We start from the raw sequence: 25,037 nt of genomic DNA, 5'->3' as shown, positions 1-25,037 counted from the left end.
ATAGGAAAGGAATAAAGCTGAATGAGGTGCAAAGGTTAAACACGTTAATCTGTGTAAGCTAATAAAGCTTTAGAACCCATGCATCCATGAGAGTGATGGAGGATTCACTTACCTAAAAACCTCTACATCAACTCAGCTGCCTTGTTGGCTACTCATGTACTGGACACTTGTGTACTGGCGAGACCTAAAAAAATTTAGAACTACAGTACATAATACAGTTTTAATATCTTAAATGCACATTTTATGAGTTTCTTATTTATATTAATTATTTTCTTGAAATGAGTACACTACAACGTTAAGAAGTGTCTTAGTGGTTCTTCTAAATAACTGATAACATTTACATATTATGACTTCTTATAAGAATTACATAAAGCAAACACACATGGTAAAACCTGATGTCTGCCCTTAAAGGGATAGTTCACCTAAAAATCTAAATGTTGTCATCATTTACTCACCCTCATGTTGTTCCAAACCTGTATGAATTTCTTTTTTCTGTTGAACACAAAATAAGATATTTGGAAGAATTCTGGTAACCAAACAGTTGACGGTAGCCATTGACTTCCATACAATTATTTTCCCCATACAATGGGAGTCAATGGCTACCATCAACTGTTTGGTTACCAACATTCTTCAAATTTTCTTCTTTTGTGTTCAACAGAAGAAACTCCTTTTTGGGTGAACTGTTGCTTTAAGCAACTCACCAACCTTAGTTAATTATCTCCTGAGCATTTCTATAAAACAATACCCTTGGTTGTTTCATTCAGAGAAAGAAAAGAGGGGGGGGGGGCATTATTACGCCGTTATTAAGCTTAAAAAAAATGTAGTACTCATACTTATACATTTTTTTCAATCTTTATATTAAGCCAAACCAGAGAACTAATCCAGAGTGAATACAAATTTACCATCAATAAAGAAGTGTGGAATTTCAACAGCCATCTAGCAGCTCACAAACTACAATGTAATATTAATTTACTTTTTATATAAAACATATTCATTTACTTTTTTATTCTTATTACTTAAAAAATATTTTTGTTGTTTAGATTTGTTACATATTATTACAACCTCAAACAAAAGCATTAGTTGATTTCAGTCTATTCATTCAAAACTGACAAAAAAATAATTTCTGATAATTTTATTGAAAGCCGATTAGTGGAAAAGAGCAGAATATCTGACATACACTATTTTAGAAAATGGACTTTTGCTGTGGTTCTTCACACATCGTTTGATTCCTCATCATTGAGGTTACATTTCCTAGATGTGCCTAGATCCCAATGAATCCCTTATGAATACAATTTGAGGTCATTGTTAAACAGCATGTTGAATTGTGGTGGAAACAGAAAGAGATTACAAACTCAGCAGTTCAAACCTAAGCAGAAATGGACATCAGTGACGTCTTGATCTGGGCCAAGAGCCAGTGGATGAGAAGATTGACACTGAACATCCTTTAACAAATCTGATCTCCTCATAGGCTCAAAATACTTAGTCAGGTAATAATAAAAACGTATGTGATCGAAGAGCCTTCAGGAAGAGAAAATAAAGACACAAATAAGCAGCTGACAAACTATTATTCTCCAGCAGTTTCTTATTTCTTCTTTTTATCTTGTGTGTTGGTGAACCAGGCATCCAGCAGCTTTTTGCAATAGTAGATCTGCCAGCCATGCACTTGAAGTGAAATAATCAAAACTAAGTACATTATAGAGACAGCAGAAAAACCAAAGATGAACCTATAAGCTTTGCCGTGCCGATAAAGCTGCTGAGCCACAGGGAACATCTCCATGCCTCCATAAAGAATAGGACCGACACAGAAAAGCCCAGCGCTGATCATTGAGATGACCAGGTAACTGATGTTGTTTTTTGGCAAAGCCATGAAACTGAAGACGGTAGGTATGATGCTCAGAAGATACAGATATTCCCATTGGTACGGAGAGGCCACCACTTTATGGGATACCAAGTTCAGCTGACTGACCACCACCTGTGCTGCTACAAGCAACCAGACCACTGCATGAGCGATGTTCAGCTTCTTGATCTCAGACTTCAGGGCCACACTGAGGGGATTGAGAAGGGTCAGTTCAACAGGATAAGAGTTACTGCATTTTTTAAGTATATTTAGGGGATTGTTCCCCATACCCCCATCATGTCTTAATATATTGGATAACATGTCGTTTACTTTCATTTATCATTGATTTTTCTTTTTCATTTATTTTAAAGCATTTCCCTACTTGGGTTTGTACAAGAAGTGCATTATGCCATGTTTTTCTAAAATGAAAAACTGGATTTTCTTTGTATTCGTTTTTATTATTATTATTTAAAGTTTAAGTACTGTGCAACTGAAATACGCGATGTTGCTCACGGGACACTGTAAACAAAAGACACGAATATTACAAATCATATTTTTACATTAACATCAACCCACATACCTCATCTGATAGTGTGACGCCACGCGCTCGCGGTGCTGAAAGTCACTTCCGTCTGTTCCAGTAGCTCGCGGTCCTGATCGTGATGCCATGGCAACCCTCAACCGTCGACAACCTGAGGTAAAAGTAAACTAGGTAAATTACCTCACTTCTTCAGTGTATATGAGGCAAACTGTAGCCTACACTCGCGTTATGGTTTAACAAGCGTATATGATGTAAGTATACAAATGATAGCCAACGACTACGTTATAAACCGCGGGAAAGCAGAAGAGTTATCCTTAAACGATTTACAATTTACTCTCCCTCTGTTGTTCAAAAACTTGCTTTCTTCCGAGGAACACAATGGCAGGATGCTGGAGGTTGACAGGCTCAGTCACCATTCTTTTTAATTGTATTTTTCCATAATGAAAGTAAATGACCGTGACTTCAAACATCCCATTTGTGTTCTACGAAAAAAGACATAGAATATAAATAAATTTATGTAGATTGAAAAATAGCAATTTACCACAGATTAATATTGCAAACTATTTGTGATACTACAAGATTTCTTGCTTGCATGCAATACAGAACAATCTTATACGCTTCCGTAAATACTTTCCATTTTGTCTAAAATACTGACTTCATCCAAACTAACGTATACCAAAGCAAAACTGTAAATCCTCCATTTCTGCAATCGAAGCTGCCTGCGGTTTATCCTATTTTAGTTAAGTACAGAAGTTTTTTTTAATGTTAAACTTCGTTGTAGTTTTTGTTTGTTCACGACCTTGTACTGAACTGTAAAACAGCTGGTTGATATATATATTCACCCACCCGTAGCAAGATTTAACTATTAGTTATTAGTCAATTATTAGTTTACAAATATTGACAATGCATTTTTGATTCTAATGCAATGAATTTTCAGATAACAATAATAGTCACTCAATCCAACTTCTACGGCTTTTGCTGACGCTTCCTACCGGTATAGCAACACTTTGATTTCTACGAGACACAATACACGTTAATTCACAGTCATAATCGGTGTTACAAATAAGATGATGCGCGCCATATCATACTTATGAACACCCATACTTTATACCTACCTTATTTCAACATAAACCAGCAAGCAACTTCACGCACATACAGTAGAAACGTGAGTAAAAGTAGCTCTTCTTCTACACGTGCGTTCGTCTGGACATAATGCAATATCGCCCTCACTGGCGCGGAGTGGGAACAATGATTTGGAAAAGAGTTTCTATAGATTTGCATTGAGAGGATTGATACAACGGATGAACATACTTGGTTATTAAATTATGCAATATGTTAATTAAATCATTATTAATTGCTTAGGTTTCCAGAAATTACACACTATTTAAAAGCAGCAGCTCAGTGTCTGGCTAAGTGTAAAACATCCAAAATTCCATAAATAATGGTCAACATAAAGATTGAAAGCAGGGATTTTTTATTGTTTGTGGAATTCCCTAATTACAAATCCACACAATTTTAGACGATTCAATTTATTAAAAAACCACAACAATGACATTAAATCTTTACTCCAAATGTGTTTAACAGTTTAGCACCATTGTCAAAAATAACAAAGAATAAATTCCTTCTTTTTTGTCCCACCAACTTTTTGCACATATACAAATTTAGTTATTCAGTAGTAAAAATAAAAATAAATTACAGAGAGGTTCCTAAGACTATTTGAATTTAACTTAGAGTGTCCATGTGGCCTTATCAACTTGTATATACTGATATTGTACTTATTAACAATTATTCAGTACTCTTGAGTTTGTTTTAATAAACAATGATCCGATCTACTCAAATCAGTTGGGTGTGAACATGTACTACATGTAAGGTTCAGGATATTTCAGATATGTATTTTAATGATGTTTTTAATTAATAAGATCACTGAAAAGCAAAATCTAAAAAACATAACACTTATGTGCTCACATACTTTCTTGAAGTTCATTGAGATGGCACAATGATAATCTAAGACAGCAGAAATATAGTGCATATCCAACAATCTGAACATTCTTCATTATGTCAATATCACATCATTTTACATTGATATGTAGTCAGTGTGACCCCATCAATATACAATCAATATACTGTCAAACAATAGGAAATATGCAAATAAATAATGTGATAAGAGTTCTAACAAAGTGCTAACCATATGGATAAACGGATAATGTAAGATGCTGTAAGACTGTTTCAAATTATGCAATTATGTGTATGCATAAAACATACAAACATGCTTTTCTATTCAAACTTATCAAGTGGCTCTATACTGATGGCACATACAGTTTACTTTAGAAAAATTTAGCATTGATTTTATATGAGTGATTTTTTTTTTCACAAATTCACATGGGATATAACAAATATCCAGAGAATGATGAGTGGACATATGGGCCAGCATAAAGTCCTGCAGCTTGGTCTGATGGTAACTGGATATGAACAGTGTCTCCAACTTGTAAGGGCAGCACTGCACTCCCTGATGCTTGATCCAGGTAACTTTTTTTGTATTCATCATATGTATACATAACTGGCTCATTGTTCCGGTACAATGCCACCCATACATTGTTTCCTTTGCAATTAACATGGTAGACAAAGTAGTAAATTCCAGGTATTTTGCAAGTGAAGATGCCAGTTTGAGAGTTGTAATTTTGGTTGCCATTATATAAAATCTTGTTGAAAACAACAGGTTGCCCAACTGGAGGAAATGGTGTTGTCAACTGAGCTGTAAAAGCAGGCATCTCTATGCCATTCCTACCAATAATGGCTCCTCCAGGCTTTTCTTTCTTATAACCATTTTTTGCCCCATCTAGCCCAGGACCTGTCTCAGGAAGGATTTGCCCAATAAATGGAGATTGAGCAGGAGGTCCTGGTAGGCCAGGTGGGCCAGGAGGACCAGGTATTCCAGGCTGACCTGGGGGCCCACCAGGTCCAGGTATACCAGGTGGCCCTATTGGACCTGAAAGCCCAGGTTTTCCCTCACCTGGCATTCCAGGTTTCCCTGGTGGTCCATATTCCCCTTTTGGGCCTGGTAGACCAGGTGGGCCTATTGGTCCCGATGAACCCATTAATCCTGGGATTCCCATGGGCCCTGGATGACCTTTTTCTCCTGGGAATCCAACTTCTCCTTTTGCACCAGGCTTTCCAGGGGCTCCAGGTTGTCCAGGTAAGCCTTTATGTCCATTTTCACCTTTAGGTCCTATGGGACCTGGTAAGCCTCTAGGCCCTGGTTGCCCCAATTCTCCTGGGAATCCTGGCTTGCCTGGAAGTCCTAGAGGCCCAGGTTCACCTTTTGGACCAAGTTGTCCCTTAGGTCCTACTGTACCACCCTCTCCTTTTGGACCAGGGAAACCTATACCTCCAGGTGGTCCCAAGTGACCTGGAGGGCCTGGAAGGCCACTTGGCCCTGGTGGTCCAATCATTCCAGGAAGACCACCATGACCCTTTTCACCTTTTGGGCCTTGGGGGCCAGGAAAACCACCATGCCCTTTGTCACCTTTAAGGCCAGGATATCCAGGTTTGCCAAAACCAGGCAAGCCTGGGTTGCCAGGTAAACCAGAGGGACCTGGCATGCCCCTTCCACCTGGAAGACCTGGTTTCCCTGGCAAGCCATCCAGACCAGGTTTGCCAAAGCCTGGTAGTCCTTGTGACCCTGGTGGTCCTCTATCCCCTGGGACTCCAGCCAATCCTGGTTCTCCAGGTGCACCAGGTTTACCTTGGCCTCCAGGAGTCCCAGGTAGTCCATTCAGTCCTGGTTTGCCAACTCCTGGAAGTCCTCCTTGTCCTGGTGGTCCTGGAGGTCCAGGAGGTCCCTTTACTCCTGGCAGTCCTGGGAGGCCATTCCCATTCACACCTTTTGGTCCTGGGACACCAGGGATCCCAGGGAAGCCCTTCTGTCCAGGTTCTCCACGATGTCCAGGTTGTCCTGGGAGTCCTTGTGCACCTGGTTTTGACACACCTGGTAAGCCATGTGGCCCGGGAAGGCCTGGAGGTCCTGGCATTCCTATTGGTCCTTCACCACCAATTGGTCCCAACACACCCCTCAGTCCTGGTAAACCTATACCTCCAGGTTTTCCTGGTAAACCTGGCATGCCTGGCTTTCCAAATCCTGGGAGTCCTGGTGGACCCTGAGGACCAGGTTTACCTGTAGGTCCTGGGATACCATGACCAGGAAGTCCTGGAGGGCCCTTAGGCCCTGGAAGTCCCATTGGACCAGGCTCACCAGGAGGACTTTTCTCTCCTCTTGGAATAGTTTCACCTGAAAAAAAATTTTAACAGTCATGGTCACAGCAACGTCAACACTTGTTCATAAACTACACATTATTTGCATATCTGAAAGTTACAATTTAATATAACATTTAATATATTTTGGTTTCTTGGACCAAGATATATTCAATATGAATCAGTTGTATTATTTTAACCTATTTAGTGAATACAACAGAGCCAAAATGAGATTAAACAAAAATGAGCTACCAGTAAACCACGCAAACATACAAAACACTCTCCCAAACCTCATTAAAATCTGGTGACAGGTGTTTTCAAGAGTTTAACCTATCAGAAAGTTTTAATATGCTTTCTATCAGCTAGCTTTTGTCAATATTGCAGCTTTAAGCACAAAGTATACTTTGGCCATCTGAGTTCTGTGACGGTCTGCGCACTGTCCGTGTGATGCAATTGCCATTATCAGAAGTGTCTGCAGATGTATGCACACACTGTCCATGTCCAGCCCAATTTATGTGATCGCGTGGATGGTCCGCACACAGCAGCACAGGTGTGAACTGAATGTTGAGATATAACGAGTCTACTAGGTGGTACTGCACGTGTCGTTCATCCGCGCTCATCTGTGGTTGAGTATACTTTGAAAGCTGTGCTGACACAGTGCACAAGACGGAACGTGGAAAGTGAAGTATACCCAGGCATTTACCTTTCATTTTAAATGAACCTGTAGAGTGAATTTTGTAAGCAAAGTAATTATTAAGGAATCTGCTAAATAACAAACCTTTTCCTACAATAGGTTTACCCATGTGCATGGGTATCTGTGGACGTTCTTTTGCATACTGTGGAAGCAAAGGCATCTCATTTCCATATGGTAAGTGTAGTGTTTCCTTTCCATGGTAATGGTGTTGGATTATTTGTTGGGGTATCCCCTCATTGCCATGTGACAGAAGAGGTAACTGTGGCAGAGGCTGGTGCTGTTGGGGCAGTGGCTTGTGACCATAAAATGCCCCTGCATGGATATGATGTAGCAGACAGAGTTGCTCCACCAGTACAAACAAGCGGGCAGAGAGGAGAGGCCCAGCCATGTCCTGTAACATAGAGCACAGGAAAGAAAGTTAGTTGTCTTAGAAAAAGACAGGAAAGCTAGCAGTACCCTTACACCAAAGTGTAGTGAAAGCATTTCTATGCCTTGCACATTGTTTTAGAGAAGACAGTGTAACGAGTTGACACCCATAAGCAGGGGCGGAGCCAGGGGGTGGTCAGGGGTGACCTAAGCTTGGCCACCCCAGTCAAAGCTGCAGTTTTTTTTTGACAAGAAATGCGTTTATTAAAGGGGTCATATGATGCGATTTCAATTTTTCCTTTCTCTTTGGAGTGTTACAAGCTCTTGGTGCATAAAGAAAATCTGTAAAGTTGCAAAGACTAAAGTCTCAAATCCAAAGAGATATTATTTATAAAAGTTAAGAGTCAACCACGCCTGCCTAAAACGGCTGTGAAAGCAAAACTACTTTGTTTGGCCTTCCAAAAGAGGACAATATCCGCTTCGTCATGCCTGAAGCTGAGCCGTGCTGGTCGCTGAGGAAATACATCAACTTTACGCTGTGGATCAGCTTTCACTGTGGACGAAGCGGAGTCCAGCCCGGGGTCGTCACTTGTGGTTTCCGCAACCCAGCCTGATGCTCCTTTGTCAAATCCGCCGGTCACGCCGTTCTCAAGCCCGCCTGCCTCTGCTCACTCAAGCCGGCCTCCGCTTACTCTAGGCAGTGGCTCTAAAGGGGTCATATGATGCGATTTCAATTTTTCCTTTCTCTTTGGAGTGTTACAAGCTCTTGGTGCATAAAGAAAATCTGTAAAGTTGCAAAGACTAAAGTCTCAAATCCAAAGAGATATTATTTATAAAAGTTAAGAGTCAACCACGCCTACCTAAAACGGCTGTGAAAGCAAAACTACTTTGTTTGGCCTTCCAAAAGAGGACAATATCCGCTTCGTCATGCCTGAAGCTGAGCCGTGCTGGTCGCTGAGGAAATACATCAACTTTACGCTGTGGATCAGCTTTCACCGTGGACGAAGCGGAGTCCAGCCCGGGGTCGTCACTTGTGGTTTCCGCAACCCAGCCGGATGCTCCTTTGTCAAATCCGCCGGTCACGCCGTTCTCAAGCCCGCCTGCCTCTGCTCACTCAAGCCGGCCTCCGCTTACTCTAGGCAGTGGCTCACTCTAGACCTCCGGCTTCCAGATGTACAGTATGTGGAAAATAATGTGTTTTTTTAACCTTAAACCGCATAAACACATTTCATTACACCAAATACACCAAATAATGTTCTTTTTAGAGGCATCATATTACCCCTTTAAGACGCGGAACAGCCATATCTCTTTATGACCACATCAAACGGGAGACTTTTCAGACACGCACTTCAACTTCGACTCAGTCAAACGATTGCGGAAACCAGAACCAAGCTGACTAACCAATAAAGCTGTAGTGAGCCCCTTTATTATAATACCTGGAGGTGAGGAATAATACACAAATTGCCATATTCACTCAGCATTACTTGATCTAATTCACAAATATCTCAAATACAATTTAGTAGAAATTAATTGTATTCAGTTGTGTTTATAGGCACTAAAACAGTCCAATAATTTATAGTCAATCACATTTTTATATTGAAATAATGAAGATTTCTGTGCCACCCCAGACTGGTTGCTGGCCCCTCCCTGTCCACCCCTATAAAAACATCCTGGCTCCGGCACTGCCCATAAGGACATTGTCCATTCCATGACTGACCAATCACCTATCGGTTCTCATTTGAATAATTGTATTGATTCTAGAGTGCTTAAAATGTCAATACACCCTATCATCAATGCTTAGTTAAGGAAAATTTCTGTTACTACATGGCTGTATACTAGTGTTAAGAATAAAATTCTAAATATGCCTTTTCAGAAAATCATTGTTTGCACCAAAAACAACCATGAATTAGGAATGTTACACCATTTTCTAAAGCTAGTATTATTCAAATTAACAAGGAACAGAGCAAGGTTTAGTGAACTTGTTTATATATATATATATATATATATTTAGTACTAATAGCATCTATCCTACTTCTAGCTGCTATTAACTGGTCAGCAGAAGTTTCCAAACAACTAGTAGGTGTTGTTAACATAACAAAATTGGACAGTCATGTATTCATCTGTTTCAAATCAAGTTATGGAAGAACAAGCTGTTTTTGCAGCTGTTTTTCAATAAATGGTCTTTTTGAACTGGCATGGACACCTTAGCATCTAAAGATATGTTTTTATAGTAAATAAAGTTTCATAACAATCATTTATTTCTGAAAACAAGGAAAATTGTATTATTCGTGACATGACCCCCCTTTACAATGCTCTTCCAACTCAATCTTTTTACTGAATCTTTTTCAAGTTATTCTGTTGCCATCTGCATTATATATAATATGTTGCCCTTACAAAGTCTGCATTGTCCCTTCAATTCAGAGCAGAACAAGGAAAAGTATCAATATTTTTGAATCGAATAAATTAAATAATGAAAAAAAAACATCACCATGTACAAAATCATAATATATAAATATTAGTTCAGATTTTTTTAAAGGGCTTGTGAAATGTTTATTAGTTTAGTCACTGACAGAAGAAATTACCCCCAAAATTCAAATCAGCATCAAATGAACCGCATTAGAACCATCTAACAGTATATGGACTATATTACTTTTCTTAGAACAACAAGATGTAAATATATTCATTTACTGATGACTTGAAATATCCATTTTCAGGTCTAGATAGCATCTTTTCATAATGACCAACTGATTGCACATTACCCCATGTTTTATGCTAAAAGCTCAGGAAAAAAAAAATTGCACATTGAAGTTAATATTTGAAGTTTCTTAAATCAATTATGCATTAAAAATAATGAGTTTGTTTGCATTAACATAGACCTACTACACAAGTAATACATTTGTTATACCTAAACATGACCGTTAGAGGTCAGTAACTGCTCAAATATGAATACTGTTTGGATCAAGGGGTCTTAACTACACATACACCATCTGACTGCAAATAATCCTGAGCAACTACTTTTGAAATCAATGGGAAAGCTAACAGTTTGCTTCCTCCAAAACAGAAGAAAAGGCAAACTGTTAGCATTGTTTCTTATCCCATTTTTGAATGTTTTGTATTTAGTGTTTTGTGCATCATACATAAAGCTTAAAAATGATCAGCAGATAATACCAAAATTTAGAATCACAAAAATGTAGACTGCCACCACGTAAATCCATCTTTATGAAAGCCTTAAACTGCAAGTAACACAAATGCAAAAAAAATCACACATTATCATGCCGTCTAATTAGCAGAACACTATGGCACAAAAAACCCTATTTCTTACTTTTTTGCTCATTCTCTCTTCTCTTGAGAGCCACATGCTCTCAGGTCTGTCCTGAAATTGTGATGAATGGGAAACCCAGCCACTCAGTTACAAAGCGTTGGCTTTTTAGCACCCAGCCGACAGTTGTGCTAAAATCCAAAACGTGAGCCTAAACCAAAGCCGACCCCAGAATGGAGGGGGCATCCTGCTTTGATTGAGCGTAGAAAAATCTTAAAAGCTGGAATGCTTTTTAGGGAGTCGTTTGTTTATTCTAATACATGCAGACATATTGGGACCAGTGTGTGGGTGGGATGCCAGAGCTTTGATTTCCTTTTGTGAGCTACTGTAAATGGAGATCTTGACTGATCTAGCATGACTAGAACAAAAAGACAAAATAACATATTAACCATTTTTCTTGGGATGCTGCCAGCCAGGTTGACAGTGACTCCAAAGATGCTTTCCATCTCTTTCACTTCTCTAAACATACTCCAGTATCATCTGTTCAAACCTTATTCTTTATTCAGTTTCTGTAAGGGAGAGTGTAGACCTTTTTTAAGGTATTAATGTATGCATTTAAATAATAATAGCAATAATAATAATATAGGTTGCGCTGGAGCCCCCGGACTTTTTTTCCCATTTGCCGGACTGAGCAGGCCATGCGATAATGATCCTTCCGCAGGTTCACCTACGGAAACCTTGTTACGACTTTTTTACGACATTTTTTAAAAATGATAAATAAATAAGATAGTTATTTTAAGGGGCATTCTTTTCATAGGCTACATCACATCCTTTGACATTCATTAGTTCCCTCATTCATTGGGCACTGAACACAAACCAAACATTTCATGCCTCAGAAATGAATTTCATTCCTCAGGCCTCCCTAATTTATGACTCCACCCAGTGATTTGTTTTCAGAGGATCTTGTGTCATTCTTAGTGCTGACTATGTTCAGTCTAGAACTCTCACTTTGGAAAAACAACTCTTTCTCTGTGTTCGACTAGACTGGCAAGCCAAAGTGAATGTCCATCCAATGTTCTATATCCAAAAATGTTGTGGGCATCAAAACAGCCTCATTCCATTGAAACATTTCTCAGTTACTGCTGGCCATGTCTGAAAAATATTAAGTGATACAGAATACCATAATCAATAGCTCTTATTTGCATTCATGGTACACACCCAGCATAAATCACCAAGGAGATGCCAAAACAATCTCAAGTGAAGCAGTTCAGGAGAGGTCATGGGGAAAAAAACATGGCTCCTAAAAGCTTCCGTTCATTCTAAACCCAACAACTCACAACCTGGCCTATTTGAATTTCCATGCTTATTTATCAGATTCACATGGTTGAAACAAGCTTCTCACGTTGTTCCATCCGGCCTACATTTGGATGTTCAAGCATGCCAGAAAAAAAAAATTTGGCACAGAAGCCAAAGGTCAAATGAGAAATATGTTGACAGGCGAAGGTCAAAACCACAAGGACAAGCAACCGACACAACAGCAACCCTACATATCCACTGCAGAGATCAGGAACCAATGTTTTCCTCTGTTCTTTTGGCCCAAATTTATAACCGCAGCGTTTGTCTGTTTGGTTTCATGCCACAGCTCTGTTATCGCCCTGCCCCGATTCTAATATAATCAAAGTTCCATTCCTGCTTTTCTGACTGCTTCCAGATGTTTCTCTTCAATTCACAATAAACAAATAAAGAAGAGCATGCTGGGTGTCAACCATATAATCAAAGTTGGCATGATAAGGTTATATGCTAAGCCCTACATTATTTTCGAGCCTTTCTATGATTTTTGCCAGTAGTGTCTATTTATTAAAAAAATATTTGTTATAATAATTATAATTATTGTTTTTTTAAATAAAGCATAATTTGCCTAATTGGTTTCCAAATGCCATTTAGTTAGATTTGTCATGAAATTTAGACATTTTAAGAGTAACTTAAATTATTTGTGTCCAAAAATAGTACTTTTTGCATCGAGACACTTTCAGGGTTCCCATGTTCAAAAAACGGTAAACATAAAAATATGAAAACATATCAGGTCTGGTAAATTAACGAATAAGTTAATTAATAAAACTTTGTATTGTGAATGTGTCTATAGAACATATATTAATCTACTTGCCATGCTCTAAAATATTGAATCGTCTAAATATTGCTTATTGTAAAATGTGAAGAGTGTCAAACCCAAAGGCAAACCAGCATGATCAAATTCATTGTTTGCAACTGCCTGTGTGACTCACTGGGCAGTAAATGTTTCTAGCTAATAACTGGAGGATAAAAAAGTTGAACTGTCCATTAAGGCCCATTTCAGTATCAAGATGTTTGTCATATTTTTGGAGAGAAAAGTATAAATAATTTTAAACTGACATACGATTGGAAATCACTTTAAAACAATCCACTAAATTACAAATAAATAGACAGGCCATGGAAAAGTCATGTAAAATCATACCAAAAGGGAACCCTGCACTTTTTCACCAGGTTGCTCAGGGGTGATAGTCAATTAAATAAAATGACCAGAAGACACTTTGGATAAAAAACATCTGCAACATGCCAAGTGAAACCCAATGAGATGGAATGGACACAAAAGAGGCTCCTTTTTTAAGTAGTACTGATAATTTTGTACAGATGCAGTAGTTCAAACTGTAGATCATTGCATAAGCAAAACTAAGGTAATGGGTTCGATTCCCAGGCAATGCTTGAACTGATAAAATGTATACCCTGAATGCAATGTAAATTACTTTCGATAAAAGTGTCTGTAAAATGAATAAATTGTAAAAAAGAAATGGTCAGCTTAGGGTGTTGCTTTCAATAACACTGACAAATGGATTCATGATGCAGTATTTTGGAGCTGCTGTTTCAGATTTGGCTACTGAATTTGAAGAACGTTACGGTTCTTTACAGTCAGCATGACGGTGATAATGACGTGCCGACAGTAAATAGCATAAGATGTCAAAAGACACACGCTCACCCACCCACACACACCACTCTGTGTTCCCACCCTACCAGTTACTACAGGTCATGCTTTCTCTGGAAATTAGAAGAGTGAGAGAAAGTTTCAAGACATTTCTCACATGAAACAGATGTCAGTACAATTCTCACACACAGATTCCTAGAACCTTTAACATCTATGGAACCTTTCAAATGCACAAAAGGTTCTATATAGTGGAACAAGGTTTCTTTAGATTATTAAAATGTTCTTTAGACATTAAAAAAAATAGTTCTTTTAAGAGCTGTTCACTGAAAGGATCCTTAATGGCACAAAAAAAAAGTTTCTTCTACTGCATCGCTGTGAAAAGCCCTTTCCAGAACCTTCACCCTCTCTTTTCCTCTCTGAGGAAATGAGCTGTCAATCTCCACCTGAAGTGCTAAGACCATCTTTCAAAAAGCAGCTCAAGACACACCTCTTCTGGAAGTACAGTAATTCACCACCAAAAAAACATTCTGCATTTCCCCTCCTCTCTAGCTTGTTTCCTAATCTAGTTGTCAAATAAACCTGGCATTGTATATAATGAATATTGTTGGCTCCTTGTCAAATTGTATAAGTCACTTACGCTTTGGATAAAAACATCTACTAAATGCACAAATGAAAATGGTTTGGAATTCAGTGTTCTTGCTGGTGTGATATTGCTGAAATACACTGCGGTTGAGTTGCAGTTATTCCACAGGACAGCGGAATGCAGAATCAGCTGACAGAACGGACCGTGAGCCAGAACTGCTGCCTGCTGTAAAACACATTCTCTCGCTCACTCAGTAACTCACACACTCACTTTTCTCTCTCAGGTCGAAGGGAAGTTTTTCATGTAACCATATGTTTTTTGTCTATGGGGAATAAGAGATTTTGGGCAGTATATAAACCATGATGAGGTAGCAGAAAGCCTTTCTGTCTCCTGTATAAAATTGAATAGGTGTCATTAGTGCCTGAAAAGGTCAGGAAAAAAATACATACATTTTAAAACTTTTTTATCATTTCATTTGGAAAGGGTATGGCTGACCTTTCAAGAAAATCATATTTTTCCATCTCAGCCACTTAGTACTAAAACTTATTTTCATACAAGACGGACTCAGGTAGTATCTTTAAGATTATTGTGTGCATTGTGATAAAAAAAACACTATAATAATAATAAAATAAATTAAATAGAAGTTATATCTACTGTATATCAGTGATGTTTGGGTATCAATAATACTCTACTATAGGATTTATTAATATGGTTTTATTAATAATATGGCTAATAGGTTTTTGTTTTATATATTCCATTTTAATTTTAGCTTTTTATGGTCTATATAGTTATTATTCATTTTATTTATTTATTGGCATTTTATTATACAGTGGAGATCAAAATTAGAGAACAACAAACAATTTCCTAAATTTCAAGGTCACTGTTTAGTCTTATTTGAACTTATCCTACCAGGAGTAGAAGGGCAGTTTTTTAAGCATATTTCATAAATTAATTGTATTCTGAAGCACAGTATAAAAAACTTAAATGAGATATTTGAAGAAAAAAAAGAACTGTGATCAAAATTAGAGAACACTTACAGATACCCCCAAGTTATTGGTTTTTGGTGTTATTCTGGCACCTGGTGCTAATTTCTTTAATAATAACAATAATTTGTTACATTTATAGTGCTTTTCTAGGCACTCAAAGTACTTTACGTTGTGAGAGGGGATCTCCTCATCCACCACCACTGTGTAGCATCCACCTGGATGATGCAACGGCAGCCATAGTGCGCCAGAATGCCCACCACACACCAGCTTACTGCTGGAGAGGAGACAAAGTGATGAAGCCAATCAGTAGATATAGGGATGATTAGGAGGCCATGATAGTCAGAGGCCGATGGGCAAATTTGGCCAGGATGCTGAGGTCACACCTCTACTCTACTCTTTTCGAAAGACATCCTGGGATTTTTAATGAACACAGAAAGTCAGGAGCTCAGTTTAACATCTTATCCAAAGGACGGTATAGTGTCCCTGTCACTATACTGGGGCATTAGGACCCACACAGACTGCAGGGTGAGCACTTCCTGCTGGCCTCACTAACACCTCTTCCAGCAGCAACCTAGTTTTCCCAGGAGGTCTCTCATCCAGGTACTGACCAGGCACAACCCTGCTTAGCTTTAAAGGGCAACCAGTCTTGGGCTGCTGGGTGATATGACTGTGGCTTTAATTATATGACAAACCCTATTTAACTGGCAGCATTCCTCTCATTTTCACTGAGATTGCAAGATGGCGGGCTGCTCTAAGGTGACTGAAACCCTGCAACAGCAGGTTGTTCTGATGAAGGCCAATAGCTGCCACAGCAAGAGAAGTTGGTCATTCCAAATCTGATTTCTAGAATATTGGAGCTTTACAATGACACTAATTCATTTAAGTCCCCCAAAAAGTCTGGTTGTGCATAAGACAAATGCACGAGAAGACAGGATAATGAGGAGAATCTCAATGGGGAAACAGTTCAACATTGCAGCTGGAATTGCTTGCCAGTTCAGCGATGAACAGAGTAAGGATTTGTCTCTGCACATTTAAGAGAAGTCAGATTGAAAACACATGTGTATAATAAAATGAAACATACATAACATTTCCAAATAAAAATTATATATACATATATGTATAATGATATTATTTCATTTAGCATTTGTTTAAAGTAACCTTTATTTTTTTCAATTTTTCCTTAGAAAATAAAAAGTACAGTAAAAGAATATAAAAGCAAAAAAAAAAAAAAAACGGGCATCTGACAGAATCAGAGTCGGTCAGAACGATTCTTCACTTAATTTAGAACGTATCGAATTGTGTTATGTGTATTTTAGGCCTGCTTATTTACCTTGATGTTCAAGTGACAATGTGTTAAATTCATGTTTGTTAAATGTTCAGAACAGTACATACAATAAATGATACTTTAATAAAAATCGACATTTAATAATACATTTTGTTTAATTATTTCAGTGTACTCTTTTATTATTTTATTAAATAACTGAACTTTTCCAGGCTTGGAAATCACAATTTTAGGACATTTGTAAAAAATTAAAAAAATAAATAAATAAAAACGAACATTAATCTACCCAAAACAGTATTATTTTTACAACAACAACGATAATAGTAATAATAATAATAATAATTCACAACATAAATTTCTGTAATTCCTGTTATTTTATATTAAATACCCTAGATTTTTCCAGGCCTTGAAATTACAATTTAAAAATATTTAATAAAAAATATGTAACATTAATTTACCAAAATACTGTACAATAACAAAGTATAGTTTTTTTCCAAAAGTCACAAAAAATATGTACATATAATGTTTCATATATTATTAAATACAAACCCATTTTCGCAATTTTAAGATATTTAATATAACAGTTATGTCATTTATCTTTACACGTATGTGTATTTTTATTGTTTTGTTTTTTATTATGTTTATTAAGTATATAGTTTGGACCAGTTATTGTCCAAATACTAAAAGAATCAGTAATGGAATCAATAAGGATCCATAACTAGAATTACAATATGAAATGGAATCATTATTTTTTTTAAATATTATTAAGAAGCTTGGTGGGGGGCCTCAGTGTCCAGAGCTGCCCACATGTATGGATCCTCTGAACCCTGGAGACAAAACATCCAGCCCTGAACACTGTAGGAAGCTGGGAAAATCACGCACAGCCGCCCTCTGGCTCACAGCGATGCCCAGTGCCAGGAAAACCAAAGTGAAACTAAAGTGAATGTGGCTGTAGAAATATACAAAGCAAGCTGGATAAAGAGCTGGATAAAGACTCTTACACAACAGCAGCAGGTGTGGTAAGCAGCAGGATATGAATCAGCATATCCAAAACATTGTTTAAAGGATTGGACAGCAACTTGAGTTTGTTATAATTGCATATTAAAATAAATGAGAATTATATATATATCACAACCTTTTGAATATTGAATTTCTATGAATTTTACCAAACGTTTTTGTGACTGGAAAAATAATGTAATGTATTCACAAGGAACACGTGCCGATAAAATATTTTACACCCAATGATAACTAGAAGAAATCTAAAGTAAAATGAAGTGTCCATAATTCATCATATTTTATTAAATACTTAAACTTTAAACTTTTTCCATGCCTGGAAATCACAATTTTAAGCTATTTAATATAAAAAGCTATGTAACATTAATTTACCAAAAATTTGATTGTTTTCGTTTAGTACATTTATTTAGTATACAGTTAGGACTAGTTATTGTTCAAATATTAAAAGAATCAGTAATGAAATCATTAAGGAACTTGAGCTGGAATTGGAATATGAAATAATAATAATAATAATAAAAAATTACTACAACCTATATTGAAATTATCTCCAAAACATTTGAGGAGCATCAAAATATTTCAGACTTCAAGACTGCTGGGGGTAAAAGATTCACAATAGAAATTTCCATTATTTTTTATATTTTATTAAATACCATATTTTTTTTCAGGCCTGGAAATTACATTTAAAAAATTTGTTAATATTTACATGTGATTTCAGATAATGGAAACCCTAAAACAATGTACACCTACTCCACAATATTGACTAAAAAGAAAGAAAGAAAGAAAGAAAGAAAGAAGCTGCTTCGTCAAGGAACATGATCAGACAAAAAACATCTCACATGATTTTCCTTTGCATGTACACTCCTATTCAGATCAATATCAATACTTAAAGCAATATTTCAAGTCACTCATCATTTTATTTCTTTTTTCCTCCTGCAGCACGCATTATATATGTACAGCACTCACCTCTCTCTCTCCTGGCCTCTCTCTGTATCTTTCTTCGGTTTATCTCTCTCTGAGTGAGAAGTGAGGGATGTAGATCCAGAAGACAGAAGGAGAAATGTAGTTAAAGGCTTCAGGCAGCATGGTTTCCACTTTTATGGGCAGGTAGGAGGGGCAAGGCAACTCCTCAAAGGAGGTGGGCAGAAGGAAAAGAAAGAAAGGGAGAGAGAAAAGCGATCACGTAAGCCTCCACCCAGGGTGTTGATGCAGTAGCTGTTAGGTTCCGTTATGACAGTTACCCACAGTAGCCTACATTTAATTATTCAAGTCATTTAAAAACTTTGAAAAACTCCATGTTAAATAAATTAAAATAACTTGACAAACAAGGACTGTTATTGACATTTAATTTAAGATGACTTGCGTCAGTTTGTTCACTACCATAATTTACTAAATAACAGACTAAAATATTACACAAATATTTCTAATATAAAAAAACAGACTAAAACCTGCATTACTGTACCTTAGTCAGGTTAGAAGCTACAAAATGCAAATTCTGTCATCACTTGCTTACCCACAAGTTGTTCCAATCCTGTATGAGTTTATTTCTTCTGTTGAACACAAAAGAAGATATTTTGAAGAATGTTAGTAATCAAACAGTTGCTGGTAGCCATTGACTTTCATGGTATTTTTTCCCATACTATGGAAGTCAATGGCTACCAGTAACTGTTCAATTCTATACAACAAACAGTTGTATGTAGAACTATTTAGAAAAAGGATTGTCTCTTAATTTGTCTATTTTTGCTCCATCTGTAACGATAATATTTTTCCACTTACTCACCTCCACACAAGTAGTGTTGTTTTAAATTGTTGTTTTTAATAAAAGTTGTTTTTATTTAATTTCTTTATTTTTAAAATGTGTATAAGTAGTATTTATAAAGTTTTAGCTTTTAGTATTGGATCTGTTTTTTAGTTGTTTTAATACTACAATTGATTGCTTCTGTTGTCCTCATTTGTAAGTCACTTTGGATAAAAGCGTTTGCTAAATGACTAAATAAATAAATAAATCTGGAGTTTTGAACAAATCGTTTGAGTAAATGATTCAGCGACTCACTCTTACACTCTGAATGAATTAGTTGGTGCGTCCAAAATCAAGTACTGTCTAAGTACTATATTTGAATTTTAACTTACTTCACGACTGTTAAAAAAGTATGTTCCATATAGTATGAACAAAGTTGGGGATGCTTGTAACTGCGAATTTAAAATACAAAATATGAGTAATTGTATTTCATTACAGTTATATTTTAAATGGATGGTAATCTATATCTGAAAAGCATTTTGGATTACCAAAGTAATTTACTTTGAATTTTCATGTCATTTATTTCATTTTAATTTAAACTTTAACTTTAACTTTAACTTAATTTAAATTTTTCGAATACTATAACTGCGTCCCAAATGACGCATTATGCACTTATACACTATGCACTTATACACTATGTACTTATGCACTATGTACTCAACCATGTAGTGTATGAATTAAATAAGGTTATTTTGTCATTCATAAGTGGAGTCTGATAGCCCCTCCCCCTTCGCTACGTAATTAAAGCTTGACAGTTGAGTGGATGAAGTGTTCAATATTTCACACTTTATTTTTTCGGTTATTTAAGTGCATCATCCGGGTATTTAAAGTGCACTTTTTCTTTTTGAAATTGTCAGTGTGAACACCATAGATGTGTTATAGATGCCCTATTCGACCACTCCAGATACGTTGACACGTCCACCATTTTGGAACGGTCAACTTGACGTCATTCACCATAATAATCAATGAATATTCATAGATATACATGCGTATAACTTGCTGTTGTAGACGCACACAGTTAACTTGCGCTCGAGGGTTCACAGACCGTTCCAAAAATGGTGGATGACTTATGTATCACGGCCCATAAAAACAGTTGCTAATGAGGCACCTACATATATACATCTATGGTGAACACACTACTCGTACTATTTATACTACAAAATGTCATAGAATAGTGCATAAGTACGTGATTTGGGATGCACCTTATGAATTCGGACATACTGTTTTTCGCATCTAAAGGGATGTATTTAATTTCAAATGCAGCGAGTGTTTATAAACAAATCGTTTCAGATTTGAATGATCCATGATTTGGTTTAATTCGAACTAACATAGTACCGTATTTCTGCCATATAAAGATATGACAGAAATAGAAAGAGTAAACCACTATTACGAATTCAGCCAGTCTTTTTGTTTTGGTTTTTTGGTTCCTGAACGAATCAGTATTTTAAATGATTTGCATGATTGGCGCCTCACTTATAAAGAAAGTCCCTTGTCGCCACCTACTGGTGTAGCTAAAGATGTAACCTAACGAAGCGTCAATACAAAATCCCAACATCCCTATGTTTGATCATACTAATCTAAACATTATAGTTCTTACCTATATGTGTGTGCATGTTAATGCAGGTCTTGCATGCAGAGCTCCAGAGATTATTATGTTATTATTAATGTTCTGTTTCCTGCTGTGCGATGAAATGACTTTAATCTGTGAGATTGGCAGATGAATCCAGTGACTCACACTAGCAGGTGAATGTAAACCTCCGGTTATTCCTCTGTTCTTGTGTTGTTGGACAGTGTCAACGGACTGCTATGAGGGTGTCTGGACTATTTCTGCCACACAGTGGAAAAAGCGAACTTTTTAAGAGGTCAGGGACAATTTGTGCGGCAAGAAATCTTGACATTTGTTCAAAAACAACTCAAAAATATTTGACTGAAATAAGGCTTATTTATTTATCATTGCAAGAGTTAGACTGCTGTTCGTTCTGGTCATTTTCCCCCTCCATTCCTGAGAAAAGAGAACACTGTGTCATACGCCAAACCATGTGTTTTCCAAAGAGTGGCAAAAATCTTCTTTTTGGCAAAACATAGTGCCAGATTTACAAGCAACAGCATTCCTTTTAAGCAGCTTATGCTATTGTATTTTGGAATGTTGCCTTGTATGGCGGGATATTATTCTGTGTTGCCGCACACCGCCATACACAGCCAAACACCCACCACGTTTAATCATGTTGTTTGGATTCACAATGGCATAAACGACGCAGTCTTGCACAGTGCTTCCATTAATGCTCAAATGAACAAGTTATGAATCATTCTTATGTGGTGGAACCATTTTATACTGACGTACAGTAAGGGTAGTTCACATTCTCAAAATTCATAGAGCGCTGGCAATGCAACAAAACGGAGAAAAATTTAACATGAAAAATGTCAGAAATAGTTTGAATTCAAGATACAATAGCTATGTACTTCTGCAATTTGTATATAAACTCTTTCCCGCACAGAATGATGATGACACATTTTAGACATGTCTGTTAAAACAATGTACAGTGTAAATTATCTATATTATGTGGTAACTCAAAAAATCATGTTGTTTTCTGTATAGAGTCTCATTTCTGTTAAAGGCTGTTTGTGTGAAAGCACAATGTGAGCCTGCTGTTGTAGTTACGCTGCAGGCCTTACTTTGGATACAGTGCAGCTGTGGAAATATTTGAGGTCATTTCCTAGTTCTAATTCTCGCAATTCTTGCTTTCTCAGCGCAAACACTGCACCTGAAGAAAGTCCATAAAACAGGCTCAGATAAAAACATCATGACACACTCAACTGGCTTTTCTGAAATATTGAGCCATATGTCTGAGACGGCAGTGGACTTTTCCAAGTCTGCAAGGTATTTGAATCTTTTCAAATCGACTGTGAGAGTCACTCGTTCAAGACTTGGAGAAGTAAACAGACAGATATGAATGAGTAAGCTTAGCAGAAGAACAGCTGCTAGCAACAACACACTATTACTCTGAACAGTTTTTTTTGTCTTTTCCCACTATTTCACTGCTTTGTTGTTGTTGTTTTTTTCGTGCTAGGACAGACTACTTAATGGAAAACGGAAATAAACACTTTGTTTTGCCTGTATTCAACAAATGATCAAGGTTTGGTTAGTTAACGTGGTCAAAGTCCCTTTAAGACAAGTCATGTCACTCGGCGGCCATCTTTGAAATGCCCCTCGGGCATGCAAGTGCAGCTCCTATCTCTTTGAATGGGGAAACATCAAATTCTCCAAAACTGTTCACTAAGCTTATGATTAAATTTCATATTTGAAATCACCAAAGAAATCTGACAACAACTGTCTCATAAATGTTGTTTCTTTTGCTCAAATAGCGTTATAAAAAGCGTATTTTTCAGGCTAGATCAGCCAGTGCGCATGCGCAGTCCTAAGCGCATGTCTCAGAGCGCTGACTGTTTCTGTAGCAACCTGGACTTCTAATGGCAGCTGCAGTGATGCGCTGACTTTACCGATTAGCGATTGGCTCTTTCATTCAGAAGGCGGGGCTTCCTGCGATTGAGCGGCGCATTTATCCCCATTCAAAACTATACTAGTGACACGTCTTGGGTATTCTATAGTCTTTGGTGTGGTCCAGTTAGCTTTTAACAGAGGGAGCACTTAAAAAATTGCTGCATTAGCATTAGCATTAGCATCCTCACTTAAGGACGTCTTCATTTTCCATTTTCTTTCCCCGGCTGGAGCTCTTGAGTCTCTTGAAATGTCCCCGTTTTACAGCACGCACAAAACAACATGCAAATACACTGTAAAAGTCCGACCAAAACAGCCATCTGCAAACGTGTAGTGATTATTTTCACCAACAGAAGGCGCTGCGAGCCACATTGATTGTTGGTCACGCGCCGCTACTTCAGTTGTGAAGAAATATGAGAGCAGCACTATTATCATCAATTATCAAAAAAAGAGGTACAGTACCGTTATCGGTTTCAAGGTAGTCACATACTAACTATACATGTTAAATTAAAGTAATACTGTTTGTGTGCACTATATAACAAGGTATAAAAGGGTGCGGGATTGTTTTGTACATATTAAACGTTAATAAAACAGCCATCACAACTCGATATGAATGAATGATACAACCTAAAAATAACTAAACAATTACATTTGCACAATTACATTTGCAGAAAGCACATACTTTGTGGTCAAAAAGAGTCTAAAATGCAAAATAAGACGCCTAATTACACTCAGACTACACTCATAGTTTGTGATAATGAAAATGTTAAAAAATATTGGTTTTCATTAGTTTTCATCATATGTTTTCATATTTACTGTTTTATGTATTATTTTTTTTTGTAGAGTCATAATTTTGGGGTAACTGTTTTGATCTGTTTGCTATTTGCAGTTACCATTTACTGGTTTTCGTAGTGTGATTTTTGATTAGTTGTATTAAAACTGGGTCAGTTTGGTCCTCAAACATCATTATAATTATTAATTATAGTATTAGTATATGGAACCCACAACAATAATAAAAAAAAAAAAAACATATAATGCTGTATGGTATTTAATGTAATTTTTTGTCACACTTTATTTTAAGGTGTCCTTATTCTATAGCACGCTAATGTCTTTATGTGACTTGCTATGTGAAGCCAAATGTGTCACCACTTTGCAATTCTGCAACCCACCACTTTTTATTTTATTTTAATCCAGTATATATTTCACAATTAACAGCATAATGTTTTTTAAATGGCTTAAAATTATACTGCCGAAGCAAAATAGAGTGACAAATTAGGCTGAAATGGTAGCATTACATGACAAAGTGAGCAAAAGATGTAAAACAGGTCTCACTTTGTGAATGTGAAAAACTCATTTAGGCTTAATGTAACAAAGACACGCTTTCATGCAGGTTTCCCTAAATAGCCCAAGTCTGCAATTCTCCGAAGGCTGGTATTCGTTTTGTGGTGTTTGCTATCACGGTCAGCCTCTGGTTAATGTCCCAGCAGAGGATAAATCATGTGGAACATATTCAGAGGGTAATTTTAGTTTGAAAGGATGTGCCTGTCATCACCCTCTTACATGCGACTCACGCTATGTGCTTATGATGGCATAGCAATGATTGACGGCTCTAAAACTCATACCGTGGACAACTGAACAAACATGACAGCATCAGTTCTTGATTTGGGAAAATAAATCAAATGCAAGATTTGATCATTACATTTAAAACATTTATGTTTATGCATTATTTTTTCGTAGATTTTTGTGCTATATTCCAAGTCTTGTAAAATAATTGAAGTGTGAAGAAACTCAGTTATGAGTTACTATAAAACATAAAATAATATAGAAAATTTTACATTACAAGAAAAACTAAAACAAAATTAATAAAACTGAAATAAAAATAAAGCTAATAACTAATTTTAGAAATACTAAAACTTAGTGCTGTCAAACCATTAATCGCGATTAATCGCATTCTAAATAAAAGTTTTTGTTTACATAATA

General features: G+C 36.9%; 2 protein-coding genes across 2 annotated transcripts; both read right to left on the bottom strand.

Moving 5' to 3' along the window:
• Positions 1–1,130: 1,130 nt before the first annotated feature.
• jagn1b (jagunal homolog 1b) lies at positions 1,131–3,604 on the bottom strand. The gene is made up of 3 exons (XM_016295225.1): positions 3,494–3,604; positions 2,418–2,529; positions 1,131–2,045 (listed from the first exon to the last, which is right to left on the bottom strand). Exons 2-3 carry the CDS (start codon positions 2,504–2,506, stop codon positions 1,583–1,585), a joined length of 552 nt encoding a protein of 183 aa, XP_016150711.1. The 5' UTR covers positions 2,507–2,529; positions 3,494–3,604; the 3' UTR covers positions 1,131–1,582.
• Positions 3,605–3,868: 264 nt separating this feature from the next.
• col8a1b (collagen, type VIII, alpha 1b) lies at positions 3,869–18,811 on the bottom strand. Its single transcript, XM_016295251.1, has 3 exons — positions 18,730–18,811; positions 7,405–7,711; positions 3,869–6,663 (listed from the first exon to the last, which is right to left on the bottom strand). Exons 2-3 carry the CDS (start codon positions 7,706–7,708, stop codon positions 4,754–4,756), a joined length of 2,214 nt encoding a protein of 737 aa, XP_016150737.1. The 5' UTR covers positions 7,709–7,711; positions 18,730–18,811; the 3' UTR covers positions 3,869–4,753.
• Between the last annotated feature and the right edge of the window lie 6,226 nt (positions 18,812–25,037).

This window comes from Sinocyclocheilus grahami, unplaced genomic scaffold, assembly GCF_001515645.1.
Source record: "Sinocyclocheilus grahami isolate Dianchi unplaced genomic scaffold, SAMN03320097.WGS_v1.1 scaffold332.1, whole genome shotgun sequence".
Taxonomy (NCBI): Eukaryota; Metazoa; Chordata; class Actinopteri; order Cypriniformes; family Cyprinidae; genus Sinocyclocheilus; species Sinocyclocheilus grahami.
This window is presented reverse-complemented; position numbering and strand designations above follow the sequence as displayed.